Consider the following 18,327-nt stretch of genomic DNA (forward strand, 5'->3'; position numbering starts at 1 on the left):
AGCTTCTGTGGGAAACATGCCTCAAAATTAGTATTTATACAGGGAAGACAAACTTTACTCGCTGCAACTCATTGCTGAAATGTGTCCTAAAACATTTGGTGGTCAATGAGTTAAGTTACCCAATAAATCAGTCAATGAGATCAATGAGGCGGTCAATGAGTTAAAGGAGTAGTTCACCCCCCAAATGACTTTTTTTTTTACTGATTACTCATGTCATGGAAACTTGAGTTCAATAATATCTTTTTGTATGTTTTGCATTCCTATAACAGACAAATGGATTATAGTACATTTCCTAAGACAATAATTTCATAAATGTACCCGCATTGATTCCAGATCTGGAATCAATGCGGGTACATTTATGAAATTATTGTCTTAGGAATGCGATTAAAACAAAAGAATAGTATTGAACTCAAGTCTCCATGGTAATAGAAAAATAATCATTTTGGGGGTAGATAGATAGTTAGATAGATAACTTTATTAAAATCAGTTGCCCGGAGGCAGCACAGCAGTTTAACGTTATTTACAAAGTTACAGAGAAGTATGAAAAGAAGTCAGTGCAAAAACATCTAAATAAAACAAGAAAGGGTGACAGAGCAAGGCGCCCATGAAAGCCCTCCCTGGAAAGGTCCTCCGAGGTCAGAGTCAGTACAACTACAATCTGGCCAGCCATTGTCAAAGAAAAGGTCGATCCTGAGCTCAGTTTTAACTCAAGCTCAGTTAGGCTGTTCTTGAGAGACTAGTACAACTATAGTTCCAGTTAAATTAGGTTACAGTTGTCCTATATAGGTTGGGTAGGTAGTGAACTACTCCTTTAAGCACCCTTCCCTGTACATTCACTGTTATCAGTCTCATGTTACAAACCGGTTCATTTAGGGACACAATTTCCTTGCCAGTCTTTAGCTCAGCCTTGAATGACCTTGAAACCAAGTATGGAATACTAAGGTTATATGTGCAGTAACTGCAGCCCCCACCAGAGCGCCCCATTTTGATAGAAATTGTATAATTAGATTACAAAGCTTTACATAAATGTGTGCATTTACTATTCCCACCAGTTGAAGTAATATGAGTGGTGGTAAATCAATACTGCATACTTCCTGCACAAGCACATGCATTACAATTAGGGATGCCCCGATCAGGGTTTTTTTGCTCCCGATCCGATACCGATCAAATATTATTGCTTCCGATTCGATCCCGATCTTTCCCGATCCGATCTTTTGGCAAGGCATTAAGAAGAAAAAAAAATTCTATTCATTCTATCACTTGGTTCTCAACCTTTTCAGGCCGTGACCCCCAAAATAATCATATTTTAACTGGGGACCCCCGACCCTGAAGAGTTGAGGAAGTATATTTTGTATAACACGGTTCTATTGTGAAAATAGCAGATCTACATGCTCACAACGCCTCGCAACGCGAGGAGTTGTGAGCATGTAGATCGGCTATTTTCACAATTTCTGGCTTTAATATTTGACAATTTGGCCAATGTTTAATTTGTCATTTTAGAGGTATTAAAAAGTCCTTAATTTTTCACTTTCAAATGTGCAGATACCCTCTATACACTTAAACTTTATGTTGATTTGTTTACTGTTGAGAGAGAAAACAATGTTGCACATTAAGTTAATCATCTGGGGACCCCCCCTGGGGGTCCCGACCCACAGGTTGAGAACCACTGAGCTAGTTGACAGTGCAGAGAGACATAATTGCCTTCCTTTGATCCATTAGCAAGGGGCCAATTACTACTTATTGGCATCAGCTGCCAGCTGTACACAGAGTCTGACACAATCACCTTCCCTCTGCAGTGCTCTGTCTGTCTCATTTCTCCAAAAGCCCTTGAATATGATTGAAAATGATTAAGGATTACTGTGATTATGGTAAGCTTACATGTCATATCGCATTCACCTTACCTGTAACTTTCAGTACTCCCAGAAAATATTTTTTTGAAAAAAAAAAAAAAAAAAAAAAAAACTTTTTTTTTTTTTTCGATTTTTTTTTCCCCGATCTCCGATCTTATAAAAACGGCCATATCGGCGGCCGATCCGATCACGTGATCGGGATCGGGCAACACTAATTACAATATATAAAACATCTGCCTGTGCTACCACCAGTTGTGCTACCCAGTTACAAAGCATCCATGCATCACCTTGCATTGTTTCAGTTTCATAAGCTGAGGTCACAAGAAACAGTATCAGAGTTGTAGTTAATCACTTGATTTGAAGAATAAACAAGACACTACAGCATACAGAAATATCAACTTTGAGCTTCACATGCACGAGGGAAGGCATTTGGAAATTCTGCATTCTTGAGTAACCAGACTGTCCACTTGCTTTGTAGCCTAGTTCCAGACCCTGAATCGCTAGCCACACCCCTTTAATATTTTTGTTTTGGCGATAATGGAGTGAAACGAAATGTCAATTCAGGCTGAGTGTCAGGCTACTTGCTTTGCAATGTACAGATATTTTGCAATGTTACCTTGCAGCTGCAATCTATCAACCTTGATTAACAGGAAGTGGACCATGGTAGTCTAAAGACAGATTATTTTAAACCTGGGGCCGTATTGATGGAATTAATAAAACACAGTAACACATTTGCTTCCATTTATTGAGAAAGAAATACACATACAGTGCAGTCTTTATGGCATAGGTAAATCTCCCCAATTCACATTAAACAGAAAACGACTATCAACCCCAAATAACATTTCACAATATATTCAAATGACTACATTGGTCTGTGTGTATGTGTGTGTGTATACCACACGTATGTGTGTGTGTATACCACACAATAAAATAGCTAAACAACTTAAAATCTACAGCTGGTGGGCCACTACAGCATAGTAAGTTATGTGATGAAGCAGCGGTCCGCTTAGAACAATCAAATATATTGGGAATGTATGTAAAAAAAGACAGCTACTGAGAGGTAGCAAAACAGGAGAATGCGTGCACAATCACGGAAAATTTAAATCTAGGTCAAGAGTGGCTATTGCAGAGAGAAGGTGAAGCATGAAAGAGTGCAATAAAACAGTAGGCCTCGTGGACCAATGCACCAAAGAACAGTCTCTTGAGTCTCTTCAATTACTCTCACTAACTGGTACACTGGACTGAAGCTCAAATTCAAAACACTTTTGGACAGCTTGAGATTTGTTTAACGACTTAAGCCCTGTTTTATACTTTGTTGTTCAATAATGTCACACAAAACAGCGAAAGACATTACAACCCAGCAAGCACGTCAGGACCTGGACCAATCAGTGACGTCTCGATTGGGGCCAGATCACAGCCCATATGGGGATGATCTTGACATCATTACCAGGACGTCATATGGACTTTTTGTTAGACAGGATTCTTTTTATTATTTGTAATGTTAGTTGAAATATGAGCATATAAGATATATTCTGGGACATATCTAGCTAGTTATGATATTTATCTGGCCTAGAACATCACCTGATTTCAACCAACATAAATCCTGTCAAACAAAAAGGTCCTTATGACGTCCCGGTAATGACGTCAAGATCATCCCCATATGGGCTGTGATCTGGCCCCAATCGAGGTGTCACAGATTGGTCCAGGTCCTGACCGTGCTTGCTGGGAAGCCAACACTGCAATGTGTTTTGCGAGCTTGTATTGTACTGCACTGCTTGTACTGTATTGCTATTTTCAAAAATAAATTGAACATTTTCGCCTATAATTCATGCTCAAGGACACCAGGTTGACTTTAAAGTGAACATATTAGAGTATAGAGTCAGGGCAAATGGCCTGCTTATCCATTTTTAAATCAATATGGAAGTACTGTAGGTGACCACTTGACGAAATACGTTGCCTAATAAAAAATAACGTAAAGAAATGGTCAATGCACATTAACACAACACTATACAGAACTACGTATCAAGAATCAACTTTATTGTCACATCACAGATTTACAGATGTTGGTGAAATTCGTAATTTGTTTTGTGCAAGCTTCACTTCACTTCAAAGAAAGAAGCAAAAGAAGAGGTGACATATGTACTCTGCTCCGTTCCTCTACCTCACAATCAAAGATTTAAATATATTTCTCAGCACTACAATGAAAATACACAATTTCAGGGTGAAAATGGTGCATTGATCAGGTTTCCTCAGTCTGAATGTACTTAAATTTTCTCTCCAACATTTGCAGGTCAAAGATTTTTCCAACCTACTTTTTGGGGCTGCCAAAAAGTAGTCAGTATTGTGATATCAGTTTTTCAATTAAACCTATTGCCTGTGTAACTTGTCATCCCAACACAGAAATGTTCCCCATACCCATGCAGCAGCATTTACATCCATATTTATTTTTTTTATAACCAATTAGCCCTCATATTGAGCCATAATAATATAAGCCAAGGTCAAAAGAAATGCATGCCTTATTTAAAAGGTATTTATTTTTAACAAGTTCAATTTGATTGTGCAACAGGTGTCTCCCCATATAGCCTACTGCTGTGTAGCCTTGCGTAGCCAAGATTTACTCTTCTGCGAAGAGAAAAGCCTGGTGACAATATGAGGCAGAGACCGTTCTAGGAGGTGGGGCTGAATTTTCCCGGAAGTTGTATTTTTTCACAGTGCGGTGTTCCTGCAAACGTATTCCCCGCTGGAAAAAATCTGGTCTACGTCTCCTGCTCCGTCAGTTGCGCTCACAATAAACAATATACAAACAAAAACATTGATTCAGGCAATGTTGCACCTATTAAGAGTGAGTTAAGAGCTACAATCTATTTTTGTTTTTTCGCTGGGGAATGTAAACAGACCCGCACCGCATGACGTAACTTCCGTTAAACGAAGCACTTCCGCTAGAGATCTTGGAAACAACCGGAAGGCATATTGTGTACAGGGTGACTGTTGTGTAGTACCTCTAGGTACAGGTGGGGATAACAGGTGGGATACATTATGGTGGAAGGTTAATTGTTCTACCCTCTCTGGACCCTCAGGTCTGCTGTGGATTATACCTCGAAAGTAGGACCTCAGGTGATCTGGTCATAGGAAAGAAATGTGCCCTAATATCCAGATAAATTATTCAAGATGCTGCAACAGCGGCGGCATACTGCGACAGTTCTTCTATTCCTGAACTGCACCTCCATGTGACAACAATCCTGGCAGAACCCAGGAGGACGCAGCTCAGTCGGTTCTTTCTGTCCTGGGTAATGCAGAATTGCAGATGGTAGCAGATACTATTTTTGTACTGACCTGACGGAACAGGAGAATAACATGCCTGAAGTCAGGTCTTTTACTCTTATTCTCTTTGAGCCCATTTAGACCAGAAGGCATTTAATCTTCTTAAACAGTTTTTCAAAAAAAAAAAAAAAAAAAAAATTATGTTGCTATATACAGGTATATAGCTAAAATCTAAAATGACACAGATTTCTGGGATTGAATGAGTTAAAGTGATGCTTATTTTAAATCGACCGGTAAAACATTTCAGTTGTCTAACACTTGCCTTAGCATGTCTGGTGATCATCATTATTATTCATTAATATTATATATATTAAGAATATAGCTCGAATTACCATTCGCCATTGTTTTGATAATTGCAAAAAATAAAAAAGCAATATAAACTATTGAAAAAGACTAACACGTCTCAACTCATTGTGTGTGAGATGAGATGTCATGACAGCTACTCAAGGACATCCCCCAATATTGGGTGGCCAACTGCCCATTCACCCACGTAGGGATGTGCAGGCCAAAAACAACAAATGTTATACCTAAAGCCAATGAAACGTCATGTTAACTTAAGATAAAAAGCAGTACAGCGCGTGTGGTGACATGTCCCAAACACCCACACAGTGGGTTGACAGCCTCTGTGCCGCCAGTTACATCTTGACCGATTAAACTCCTAGAAACCTTAGTGATGGTAAAAGTATTCGGCTGCATAATATGACAGACACATACGCATGCACACACACACACGTGCATGCATATACTGATCCACATGTGTAAGTGGACCGGTGTGTTTGGGCAGCTCTCAGAAATAGCAAAAGATGCAGCACAGAGCAAGAGACCTTGCTGGATGCAGGACACAAAAATAGAACATCAAACACAACACGTCTCAATATCGACACCCAGACATTTTCATTGATGCCATTGTCAGCATCAATGATCAGCTGCTCGCAGACGGACAGTCAGAGATACGCACAGACAGACAGGCAGACTGACGGACGGACGGTTTCACAACATAATCAATCGCGCAGGGATAATAAATTAATTATTGCAAGTATCAAGTGATTTCAACCAGGAGTTATTATAGGTCAGTTCAACCTCACAGGAGCTCGTAAACACTACTGTTTCTGGCACGACTTTATCTGCAAGCACAAAGAGAATGTTTTTTTGTCCGGCAGAAAGCGACAACGCTATAAAACTCTGCCGTACAATTTCCCTGCCCGTCAATGATTGATAATCCTTGGCGCTACCGCAGGACGCTACGTAACAAATCAAACAGCTTGGTGTCCTTACTCGCCCTCCATGCTGATATGAAGCCATGTACCAACTTGATGCAAAGCCATCAATGTGTGGTAATTACATATCGTACACGTACATAGATCCAGTGTCAGGATTTCTACAAATGAATAATCCAAGAATAATGCCATCGACTTGAGAAACAAGATTGCCAAATGAAATAGTACAACACCTCCGTCTTGGCCATCCCACACACACACATGCACATTTTTGTCATAGGTACTACATGAAAGAATGCTACTTTAATTTCTACTTTATGTGCAACTATTTCACAGTGGTGCAGGGTAGACTGGTGCAAACAAAGCCCTGCTTTATGAAACAGACAATAACATAACTGGGGGTTAACCATCATCAATCAAATAAACAACCCTAACCATATATTTCAAGTACATACATTAAATCATATACATTCATTAGAGAGGAATGTAAAAGAACAGAATGAGTTGGTGAGTGTTGTTCCCAATTGAACCACAAGCTCCCAATTGAAGCGAGTGCCATTTTTGTTTCTTTTTCATACCGTGTTCTCTCTTAAGACCACTTGTTGGTGTCAGGTGGGTAAAGAGAGAGAGAAGGGGGGGGGGGCTTGTTGGAGTTTATTCTGGCCTATTAATTTCTCCCTGCCTTTGGTCAAGTCAATTCAAGCCCAACCATTATACTCTTCTCTCCTGTTTTGATGCATAATTGGAAGAAAGCATAGACTTTCATATAAAAGGAACAGTGCCTTTGTAAGTTCTTGTAAGACCCCATGGGAACGTTTAAATTGAATGTTTATTAATCGACGATAAACTACTATGGTTGGGGTTGTGGTCTCACTACCTTTGGTCAAGTTCAATCCCAATCATTATAGTTTCCTGTTTTCTTGATGGGTAATTGGAAGAAATTGAAGTCACATTTTCATAGAAATGGAACAATGCCTTTAACGGCCGGACTACACCAGAGAATCTGCGCGGACACGCACGCGAGTCTGGCATACGCACACACGCACTTTTAGGTCCAGTCCTATTTTAAAGCCTGCGTCTGCGGGGCTCGCGTATCCGCACGCCTGGTGTAGCGGTAGCCGGTCTCATTGATATCAATTGGATTCTTCCAAACACGCTGTACGCGTGCAACATGCGCTCACATGCGCTCCCTGAAAAGCCTGGTGTAGTCCGACCGTAAACCTCACACCATTGCTGACCACATCACCTCCTCCTCTACTCCTACAGTCACTCCTCTCAGGCCAGAGGCACCAGCAGTCCTTGCAGGCTTTGAGGCGAGAGCCAGAGCAGCTCCACCAGGTTGTACTGGCAGTATCCCATCCAGAACCCGAACAGCACATCCGTCACATTGTGACGGCCCAGCAGAACCCGGCTCAGCCCGACCAACGCGGCCCACAGCAGGACCAGGACGCGCAGCGGGGCGGCCAGCACCAGGTGCGCCAGGACGAAGCGGGCGCACATGGCGGCGCGCGTGGCATGGCCAGAAGGGAAGGAGTAGCGGTCCACAGAGAAGGTGGCGAACATGTCCATGCGGTTGTGGTTTGGCCTGCGCCGACGTACCAGCGCCTTCACGATGCCCACCAACACCAGGTCCAATAACAGGGCTACAGTAGGCAACGGGGGAAGAGAGAAGCAGAGTTAAATACTCACTATGAGCAAACAGAGTGTCAGGAAATTAAGTCCAGTACAACCCCCCTCTTCTTCTGCCCTTTCTTTCTTCTATGGAAAATATCTATAAAGGTGGGAATGATGCACAAAAACAAATTTCATCCACTTCTGTAAACCTATGATGTGACAAATCTGACAATTAAGCCGATTCTGATTCACCCATTGTTCACAAACCATATAATCAAAGCTTGGAATGACAACAGACATCTGCGAAGTACAGACATTAATTACGCTATAAACTCCATACACAAACAGTCATAGGCAAACAGAATGAGTCTGATTAAATATATAGAGGTAAAGAGGTAAGCTGGGGACATATGGTACTGTAGCTCCATGACAGTAACAGCCTGGGGTTGTCAACCTTTATTATTTACTTTAGTCAGTGACTATAAAAAGATTGCTTTAGCCTTAATAAGCAGGCCTGTCACTCATGTCTCTTTAATTGGGACTATATCAGCAGTCATGTGAGAGATGAAAAAGTCCTTTTATCTTTATCTTTCCTTTTGAACATGTGCACACATTAAAAGGAGCGCTTCAAGCCTTCACCCATTCCCAACCTTCTAAGATTGCACCATTTCATTTCATGTCTATTCACTCTGTGTCTTAGAGGTGGGCTGTGGACAGTTCAGAAACCCACATCATTTCAAGTGTCTTTTGAATCCTTCTAAGGTTTTTGGGAAAAAAAAACTATGTTTCTATGTCAGCAATCTGGCCAGCCATCGTCAAAGAAAAGGTCCTTTTCACTTGACTGGAGGTCTGGAGCTCAGTTAGTCTGTTCTTGAGAGACTACTATGTCAGTGGTAGGGTTACCAACCGTCCCGTAAAATACGGGATCGTCCCTTTTTTGGAAACTAAAAGACGTGTCCCGTATTGAACTGAAACGGGACGCTCTTTGTCCCGTATTTTAAGGTTGGGGGATAAATATGAATGACGGGATGATTTAATTGAGAAATGACAGCGATTCTGCCTGTCAGAGAGCTTCCACTTCCACTCTGCTCTCTCTCCTCTGAGACAAGTGCTGCATCCCATTGCTGTGAGAGGCGCTGGGCTGTTTGTAAGCAGCTGATTGGCTTATTAACATACGGCTCTGAGTGTTGCTAAGACACAGTCTCCGCCCCCTACACACTCCCTTCCCAAGCATGGGCTGTAGGTTCACTCCACACAAGTTGCCTGCTTTGATTGATTGATTGAAGGCTTTATTAGAAGTTTGCATAGGAAAATGTACAGATTCATGACGGTACAGTTCACTGGTACAAGGTCTACTAAAAGGAGATCCATGAAAAGACTAAGCTTATTTCAACAGGAAACCATTAAAGTATCTCATATAACATTGAATGACAGACAAATAGAACACAGTACTATGCAGTAGATATGTAAAGAAAAAAAGAAAACAGTAGGTCTATACAATCAGTAAGTACAGTATATACAATATATACAAGGAAGGGGCAGGTAACAGTAAGTCTAAACAATCAGTATGTACAGTATATACAAGGAAGGGGCAGGGAGGGTAGGGTCGGGCTAGGTTTTTACCAGTTGTGAACGGCTGCTGCCTGTAAGTGGTTTTTTAGGGCAATTTTAAAGGATGCTAGTGATCCACACTCCTTTATGGCCTTCGGTAAGGCATTCCACATTTTTGTGGTGTAGCAGAAGAACGAGTTCGACCCTTTCTTTGAGTTGACTCTGGGTTGAACGTGATCTGTGGCACTGCCTCTGGTGTTGTAATTATGGACATCCTTAACGTTTTTAAAGTATTTTGACAGGTACTTGGGTATCATAGTGGTGTAGTGTATCTTGTACACCAGGCCCATTGCAAGTTGCTGTACTCTGTCATCTACTCTGAGCCACCCCACTCTTAACTGGTGAGTAGCGGTGAGGTGAGTCTGATTGGGAAGGTTAAGCAGGACCCTAATTAGTTTATTTTGGGCTGTTTGGAGTTTAGTTTTTAGGGCTTGTGGGGCGTCACGATACCATACGTGGACTCCATAGTCAAAGAGGGGCTGGATTATTGCACCAGCTATGGTCTTCAGTGTGTTGAAGTTGACCATTGGGGCGATCCTCTGTAGGAAACGAGTTCGTTGGTTGATTTTTTGTATTACTTTTGAAGTCATCTTTTCGCTGGAAAGATTAGCTTCAAGGATACATCCTAAGTAGGAGATTTCGTTTTTTCGTGTTATGACCTTGTCACCCACTTTGATTGTGAAGTTCTCTACCTTTTTGAGGTTATGATTTGATCCAAAGAGGATGGACTCGGTTTTGCCCAGGTGAATTGATAATTTGTTGTCGTTAAGCCATGTGCAGATCTTACTCAGTTCAGAGTTAAGTGTCTTTTCAACCTGCAAGTGGTCCTTGCCCGAGACTAGGAGAGCCGAGTCATCCGCGAACAGGAACAGGTTGCAGTCGCAAGCAGATGCCATGTCGTTCACGTATATTAGGAACAACAGAGGTCCCAGTATGCTACCTTGGGGAACTCCACAGCTTACTGGGAGGGGGGGGGGACAGGGTACCGTTAATCTCCACCACCTGTTCCCTCCCCACCAGGTAAGATTGCATCCAGCTCACTGCTGCGCTGTCAAGACCGATGGCTTTTAGTTTCTCAATCAGAATAGCATGATCCACGGTGTCAAATGCCTTCTGGAGGTCCATCATGACCATGCCACTATACTGGCTCTCACTATGCGAGAGATGAAACGAGTGCGTGCGAGCGACCATACGACAGTGCTCGGCTCAGAACATTGTTTAATAATGTCTTAAAAAAACGTGTGACAGAAGATTGTGTACAAACATATTAGACATGAATCCATGATAGGTGATAGGCTAAACAAAAAGGTGAAAAAGCAGGCAAGCAACAGAAAATAAGCCATGGATATTGGTATTCCTGGGAACACTACAGTAATCTTGTCTGCCAACTAAAGCGACCCCAGACAGGCTGGTATGTGAAATAACATAAGCATGCGTTGATTTTGTTTTTAAAACCTAATGGTTATTGTTGTATGCCAATATGATTAAACTAGTGTTGGGTAACCAGAGAGTGGGCACATAAGGACCAGGTAGACCTAGGCGATATGTTTTGGAAAATTGAGACACCCGAATTAATATTGTGAAAGGAAAAATATGATTTAATAGAGGAAAATACACATTTTAGCCAACGTTATAACCGAAAATATCCGATTTTTCGGCCCAAAGACACCCGAATTATTATTGTGAAAGGAAAAATATGATTTAATATAGGAAAATGCCCGTTTTAGCCAACTTTATAACCGAAAATATCCGATTTTTCGGCCCAAAGACACCCGAATTATTATTGTGAAAGGAAAAATATGATTTAATATAGGAAAATGCCCGTTTTAGCCAACTTTATAACCGAAAATATGCGATTTTTCGGCGCCGCCTTTGGCGGCGCATGTTTCCTTAGAAAGTGTCCCGTATTTGAAACTCTGGGAGTTGGCAACCCTAGTCAGTGGTGCTCAAACCTTTTCATGTGAAGGACCCCCAAAATGATATTTATTTGGCCACGGACCCCCATTTCAAAATATCTAGTTCCAGGGACCACCCAGAAGCAAAATTTGTGTTACAAACGTTCGCTTTGAAAATACATATATTCAAAGATTTGCACACATTTTCACGACTGTAACTGCCGCCATGGCATCTATTTAGTCATTTATTTGTTGTTTTCTAAGTTTGTTAATATGTTTATTATTCTAAGCAAAGTAATGCACAGGAAGTTGCCTTTTACGTGTATTCCGGCTAGTTTACTATATGGTGTGCCGGTTAATGGCTTCCCAGCAGCTCAGTGTGTTGCACACGTCCGTGCGGACGGACGGACGGACGGACGGACGGACGGACGGACGGACGTGTGTTTGTTCGCAGCATGGTGCTGGCAAAGTTTGTGGCAAGTTCATGTACTCTTTGGGCATTTTGTACTCATTACCTTCATTGTCGTGGATGCAGCCAGTGAGGTAAATGGATTGTTATTCGTTTTGTATTATTTCCTTATGTTTATGAGTTACCTGTTAAGCTTTATGTTCTATTATTTACTTTGTCTTGTATTTATGCTTTATTTACAGTTTTACGTTGGTTTTGGAGACATTCAAGTGTGCCTTAATAAACCACCAGTCAACAGAACAACCTGACTCGTTTTTGTATCAATGAAGGCAGTGAAAGTAAAACTCAATGCATCGATCCGATCCACGGGCAGTTCCAAGTTAACAACTCAACCTGTGTGGAGGTCTCCGGACGGCAGCCGCTTCTGATCTGGTAGGCAGGAGCCCTGCTGCTGAACCGGGACCAAGCGACGCCCTCGCGGGCCGTTTTCGACTCAAACTCGCCGTTTCACGGAGCTGCACAGTGGACGATCAAATTCCCAAGTTCTCGCCCAAAGAGCACAGTAGAGCCACGCTACTTTGCCAGCTAAAGAAAGACACGCTTTTGTTCATCAAGACGCCTGAAGGTTAGTGCACACAGTTCAAAGCAAAAGTCGTAAAGGAACTGACTGTGGTGCTATACTACCATGTGCATTCAAGTGACATTCGTTCAAGAAAGAAGAGAAATCGCATTGTTATGCAAATGAGCCATGACTGAATTAAGGACCTTTTTATTCATAGTTTTGTAAGGTGCTCTTAAAGTGTTGCATAATGTTCAAGGTGTAAAGTGTCGAAATGAAGGTTAATTTGACATGGGACTAATGGTTTAAGTGTGTGGTTATAAGTTAAGTGTGTGGGTTAAAGTTAAAGATGTCAAAAGTTGAACAACTCGAGCAAGTGAGTTGACAAGGACATTTAAAGAACCTGCACAATCAAAGTTGCCTACACAAAGTTAAAGAACCAGTCCAACAAATGGAACCTTTTAAAGAAAGTTTGCAACCCGAAAGATCAAGGGTTTTGTTTTACAAGTTTGATTACGTTTATGATCACTGGAAAGTCCAAGCAAAAATAATCAAAAGGGGTGTCCTTAACCAGGCTCCAATTGAAAATTTGAGACAGGAAGTCAAAGCAATTGAAAAAGATCTTGAAGAATTAAATGGCATTTACAATGCATATTGTGAAATCGAAACTCCAACCAGTGACCTGTATTGCAGGCTTGATAAATGTAAGAAAGTCACAAAGTATATTGTCCAGACTGCTCAGGTCCACATTGATGGGAGGGATGAGGATTCTGAGTGGCCTGAGGAGAAGGAAGCTGCAGCCATACTGGCAGTTCTGCGGAGGGTGGCAGAGCAGGAGCAGCGACAAAGGGAGCTGGATCAGATGAAAGCGGAGTACCTTGCAAGAGAACATGCAATGGAGCAGATCCGGCAAGATATTGAGCGCTTGGAGGCACTTAAAAACCAATATGCCCCACAAGCTCTACCAGGCACCCCAACCCTGGTTAAGCCTAAATGCTCTGATGTTCCTTACTCTTCAGAGACTAACAAGACTGCAGACAAGGTGACTGTAAAGCAGCCTGTTGTTAAGATGGCAGTTAAAGCAAAGAAGCATGCTGCAAACAAGCAACCTGCAGCAGCTAAGAAGCCCAAGAAGATGGCAGCAAAGAAGCCAGCAGCTAAGAAGCCCAAGAAGGTGGCAGCCAAGAAGCCTGCTGCACCCAAGCAACCTGCAGCAGCTAAGAAGCCGAAGAAGGTGGCAGCAAAGAAGCCTGCAGCCACAAAGAAATCGCCCAAGAAAGCCAAGAAGCCTGCTGACAAGAAAGTAGCAGCTAAAAGCCACAAGTTCCCCCAAAGCTCCAAGAAAGATCAAGGCCATGAAATAAGGAACTGGAGAGGGAAGAAGAAAAGAGACAACTTTAGGGAGAACAGGAAAAAGGTTCTAAAAGATGCTAATGTGGAAGGCAAGAACAGTCGACCACCTGACTAAAGACTGCTGTGAAAACTGTTGCTCATTTGTGTTTTGACGTCCAAGGTCTCAAACAAGTCAAAGGTTGAAGCCATAATATTGGTGTCTATTGATCTTGAATTTATGTATTTGAATGGTTGTACATTGAAGAAATGATACACAATTTAAGGTTGTACAAAGGTTGTTATTTTACACATGCTTTTTGTATCACGTTGAAGGTCAACAATATTGAGTTCCATTGTGTGTGAGTTCAAGGTCATGTGAAATCCCAGAAGTGATTTGGTGGGGAGTGTAACTGCCGCCATGGCATCTATTTAGTCATTTATTTGTTGTTTTCTAAGTTTGTTAATATGTTTATTATTCTAAGCAAAGTAATGCACAGGAAGTTGCCTTTTACGTGTATTCCGGCTAGTTTACTATATGGTGTGCCGGTTAATGGCTTCCCAGCAGCTCAGTGTGTTGCACACGTCCGTGCGGACGGACGGACGGACGGACGGACGGACGGACGGACGGACGGACGGACGGACGGACGGACGGACGTGTGTTTGTTCGCAGCATGGTGCTGGCAAAGTTTGTGGCAAGTTCATGTACTCTTTGGGCATTTTGTACTCATTACCTTCATTGTCGTGGATGCAGCCAGTGAGGTAAATGGATTGTTATTCGTTTTGTATTATTTCCTTATGTTTATGAGTTACCTGTTAAGCTTTATGTTCTATTATTTACTTTGTCTTGTATTTATGCTTTATTTACAGTTTTACGTTGGTTTTGGAGACATTCAAGTGTGCCTTAATAAACCACCAGTCAACAGAACAACCTGACTCGTTTTTGTATCAATGAAGGCAGTGAAAACGACTTTTTCAAAAATAGCAGATCTACAAGCTCGCAGCGCGGCACTCGGTGCTGCGCTGTGAGCTTGTATATCTGCTATTTTTCACTGGTTAAAGCATTCAATAATTCTAGGCCTAAATGGGTTAAATATCTTATTGATGCAAGAACAATGACTTCTATTTCGGTACAATAACTTTAAGAGAAAGTCTGTAGTTTCTATTAGCTTGGAATCCCCATTGATGATGTCATTGGTAGGCAGGTTTATGAACTGTCCACAGCCCACCAATGTCATGCTGCGCGTTAGTGAGTAGATGGAAATGATGCCATGCCCTCTTTAATGAGAATTAATGAGGACCAATTATATAAAGATAAGGTTTAGAATGGGTGACGTTCTCCTTCAAACATAATACGTAACTGGTCATGTAGAATATCCCACGTCTGTGTCAGCCTCACAGTAGCCTCGGAAAGCCTCACAGAGACACAGAGGAACACACAGGGGCGTCACAAGGGGTAGGAAAGTGGGACTGAGTTACTAGGGCCCAATGTGGTGGAGGGCCAGGGGCCTTAATTATTTCATACTTTAGCTATTGAAAAATAGCAGATATACAAGCTCACAGCGCGGCACCGAGTGCCGCGCTGCGAGCTTGCAGATCTGCTATTTTTGTTTAAGTCGTGAACATGTGTGCAAATCTTTGAATATATGTATTTTTTAAGCGAACATTTGTAACTCAAATTTTGCTTCTGGGGGGTCCCTGGAACTAAATATTTTGAGATGGGGTTCCGTTAGAAACATAGGTTTAAAAAATAAAAACTCAGAAGGATTTGAAATATTCAAAGATTTTCATGATTTTTCAAAAATAGCAGATCTACAAGCTCGCAGCGCGGCACTCGGTGCCGCGCTGTGAGCTTGTATATCTGCTATTTTTCAATAGTTAAAGCACAGGGGCCCCGCAGTGAATCCTTGTACCCGGGGCCCAGAATTTGTTGCGACACCCCTGGGAACACCTGGCTATCTCTCATGTCTCTCCATCCAACCCCCCAGGGACAATAACCATATCGTCCAAACTGTGTGCTGATTGGAAAATATTTCTCAACACTGGCAGCCCTAATCAGATTTTTGGCTGTAATGGTTTCATTACATGGATGTAATTTGAATCACATCCCTTAGCCATAAAACCAATCCAACTCCAATCTGGATGCAAATCAAATTTGGGCTGCCAGTATTCATAAGGCCTTAGTCAGTGACTCAATGAGGCATGACATCGATTGATGTGATCTTTGTAAGATAAATACCATACATACTATTTGTACAATGGCTACCTGTAAGCTACCTGTAAGCACCCCCGCCCCCCCCCCCCCCCCCCTCTGCAAGGGGTTTCCTCGCTGTGCTCTTGTCTGCTTGGCATTCTGTGCTCTGCTCACAGAGGAGCAGTGTTCTGTCTGCAGGCTGCTACAGTGCTTATGGCTGGCTGTTAAGACTCCCTGTGAGAGGGTAGGGTAGGTATCATCAGACAATGCGGCAGTAGGCTACACAGTTTTACAGGAATATGCATTAGAGTGAGCGTGCACTGCTGCTCTGTGCGTTTAGGTGAGGATTGAGAAACTGAGATGACATCAGATTAGGGGCTGCTGCACAATGAATGAACAAGCAAAAGTCAAATGTAATCATGATGATTAAAACTTGCCAATTAATTAACATCTTATTTCGTCAGCTGTTGCACCTTGCCCGTCTCTTTACCATTACAAACACCAGAACACTCTCTCATCAGGCTCAATCAAATTAGAGTCTATTAACCTGTCAGTTTAGTTATATGTATAGTTAGTTGAGCTGTCATCATGAGACAACAGTCTGGTTTACTAGCAGAGCAATAATATTATATATACAGTCCAGAATGCAGATACATAGATAGTACACATAAGACATATTAAACAATACAGTAGCCTACTGTATGCTTGCTTACGTTGTACATTTAGGTATAGGAACAGAGTAAGTGGAAGATGTGCATTATCATTCTATTTGTTGAATGGAATGAGAATGGCAAAGATGGTTGGAAATGGAATACTTATGTAATGCAGAGAAAGCAGAGGAGAGGGAGCTGGGGAATGCCTGCAGTGTGCTGAGATGTCAGAACGAATGACAGGTGACATCTACAGGTGGAAGACGGCAATTACTGCGGGCATTATGACAGGAGGAGTGGTGGTGATGCTTGCACTTTGAATGGACGTGACAGCTCAGGACAGGGGTGGCACGCTGAACATGATGGCAGGGAGGGGAGGATAAAAGGGGTTCTGTCTGTGTGGGTGTGTGTGTGATGACAGAACTGCTTCATTCATATCGGTGGTGGGGCTACCCTGCCTACCGCATCGCATCTGCAAAGCAAACGCATGTCACCATGCAACAGTGCAAAATAAAAACATGAAGCATGGTTTTATGTCAGCTGAGCCTCTGCCATAAAGGGTAATGAAGATCAGTAGATGATCAAAACACGTTTGGTATAATTAAAACTCCAGAATCTAACAGGCTCTTGTCTTACCCATCAACAGATTGAGTATGACCTCTTGTCCCGCGGCGGTGTCGCTCTTGTACAGGCAGTAGGCGGTGCCCACCAGCCAGGGGATCCCGTGGCCCGACACCTCCACCAGCTTCATCAGCGGGCGGATGCTTCCCCAGGACGAGTCCTCGGAGGCGCACACCCCGAGCCGCTTGGAGAGCCACAGGTCGATGGCCAGCAGCGAGCTCAGCGCGATGCCATAGAACGAGGGGTTGAGTCGCATGCAGTCCTCCTCGGGCATGGAGCCCGTGGACGAGCCGGAGCCCCGGCGCCGCGTGGGGCTCCCCTCGGCCCGGAGGCGGGCTATATTGGCCGCGGCCACCGGGTCCGAGCCCTGGCGCTGGATGAGGTGCGGCGGAGGGGTTCTGTTCAGCGACACGAAGTCGTAGCGGGGTCCGTTGTTGCTGCCGCTGCTCGGGCTGCCAGAGCCGGAGCCTCCTCCGCTGCGCATGGGGTTCTTTGCTTTGGGAGACGGCATTATTTTGATTTCCTTTTGCTGTTGTTATTTACAGTAAAAGTATGATCCGGTGCTGCACGACCCCGTGTTAAAGTGTTCTGCAGCGCTGTTCCGCGATGTGTGTCCTCTAGTTATTATTTATTTATTTCATCGCTTTTTTTAAGACACTAGCGGATTCCCTTCACGTCCATGCGAAGCAGTCTTCAATGGAAGCAGCAACAGCTTTCCTCTGATTCGCCATGTTTGTTGTTCTTAATCTATCGCAAAGCATTTGGGGAAATGGAGTATTACTATGTGACGTGGATTTCTACACATGACCACAAAGCTAGGCTTGGTTGGTTGCTGTTGCTTTGCAAACAATATTAATAGAATAAATCAATCATAAAAAGTCCAGCGTGTAGTCATGTTGAAATAGCTTGCATGATTATAATATAATTTTTTATTTTTGTGGCAAAAATAAAAAAAAAATTTTGTCAAACCAACTCTACCTGTGACTGTACGCGTCTACTAGCGTTATTATGATTCACACCACAGTTTCATAACAATATTTTTTTTGTTTTGTTTTAC

The 18,327-nt window shown here is 42.6% G+C and overlaps 1 protein-coding gene across 1 annotated transcript; it reads right to left on the bottom strand.

Moving 5' to 3' along the window:
- Positions 1-3,784: 3,784 nt before the first annotated feature.
- Positions 3,785-18,267, bottom strand: plpp6 (phospholipid phosphatase 6). The gene is made up of 2 exons (XM_080734771.1): positions 17,286-18,267; positions 3,785-8,031 (listed from the first exon to the last, which is right to left on the bottom strand). The coding sequence occupies exons 1-2, from the start codon at positions 17,779-17,781 to the stop codon at positions 7,664-7,666; spliced, it is 864 nt and encodes a 287-aa protein (XP_080590897.1). The 5' UTR covers positions 17,782-18,267; the 3' UTR covers positions 3,785-7,663.
- Between the last annotated feature and the right edge of the window lie 60 nt (positions 18,268-18,327).

The sequence above is a fragment of the Nannobrachium achirus genome (assembly GCF_963921795.1).
Source record: "Nannobrachium achirus genome assembly, chromosome: 1".
NCBI lineage: Eukaryota > Metazoa > Chordata > Actinopteri > Myctophiformes > Myctophidae > Nannobrachium > Nannobrachium achirus.

What these genes read in the sequence shown, in the direction of transcription:
- plpp6 (XM_080734771.1), bottom strand. Translation starts at nt 17,781, where the DNA reads ATGCCGTCTCCCAAAGCAAAGAACCCCATGCGCAGCGGAGGAGGCTCC. An exon ending in CATACTCAATCTGTTGATGG is followed by an intron (nt 8,032 to 17,285) that starts GTAAGACAAGAG and finishes TGCCTACTGTAG; the next exon opens with CCCTGTTATTGGACCTGGTG.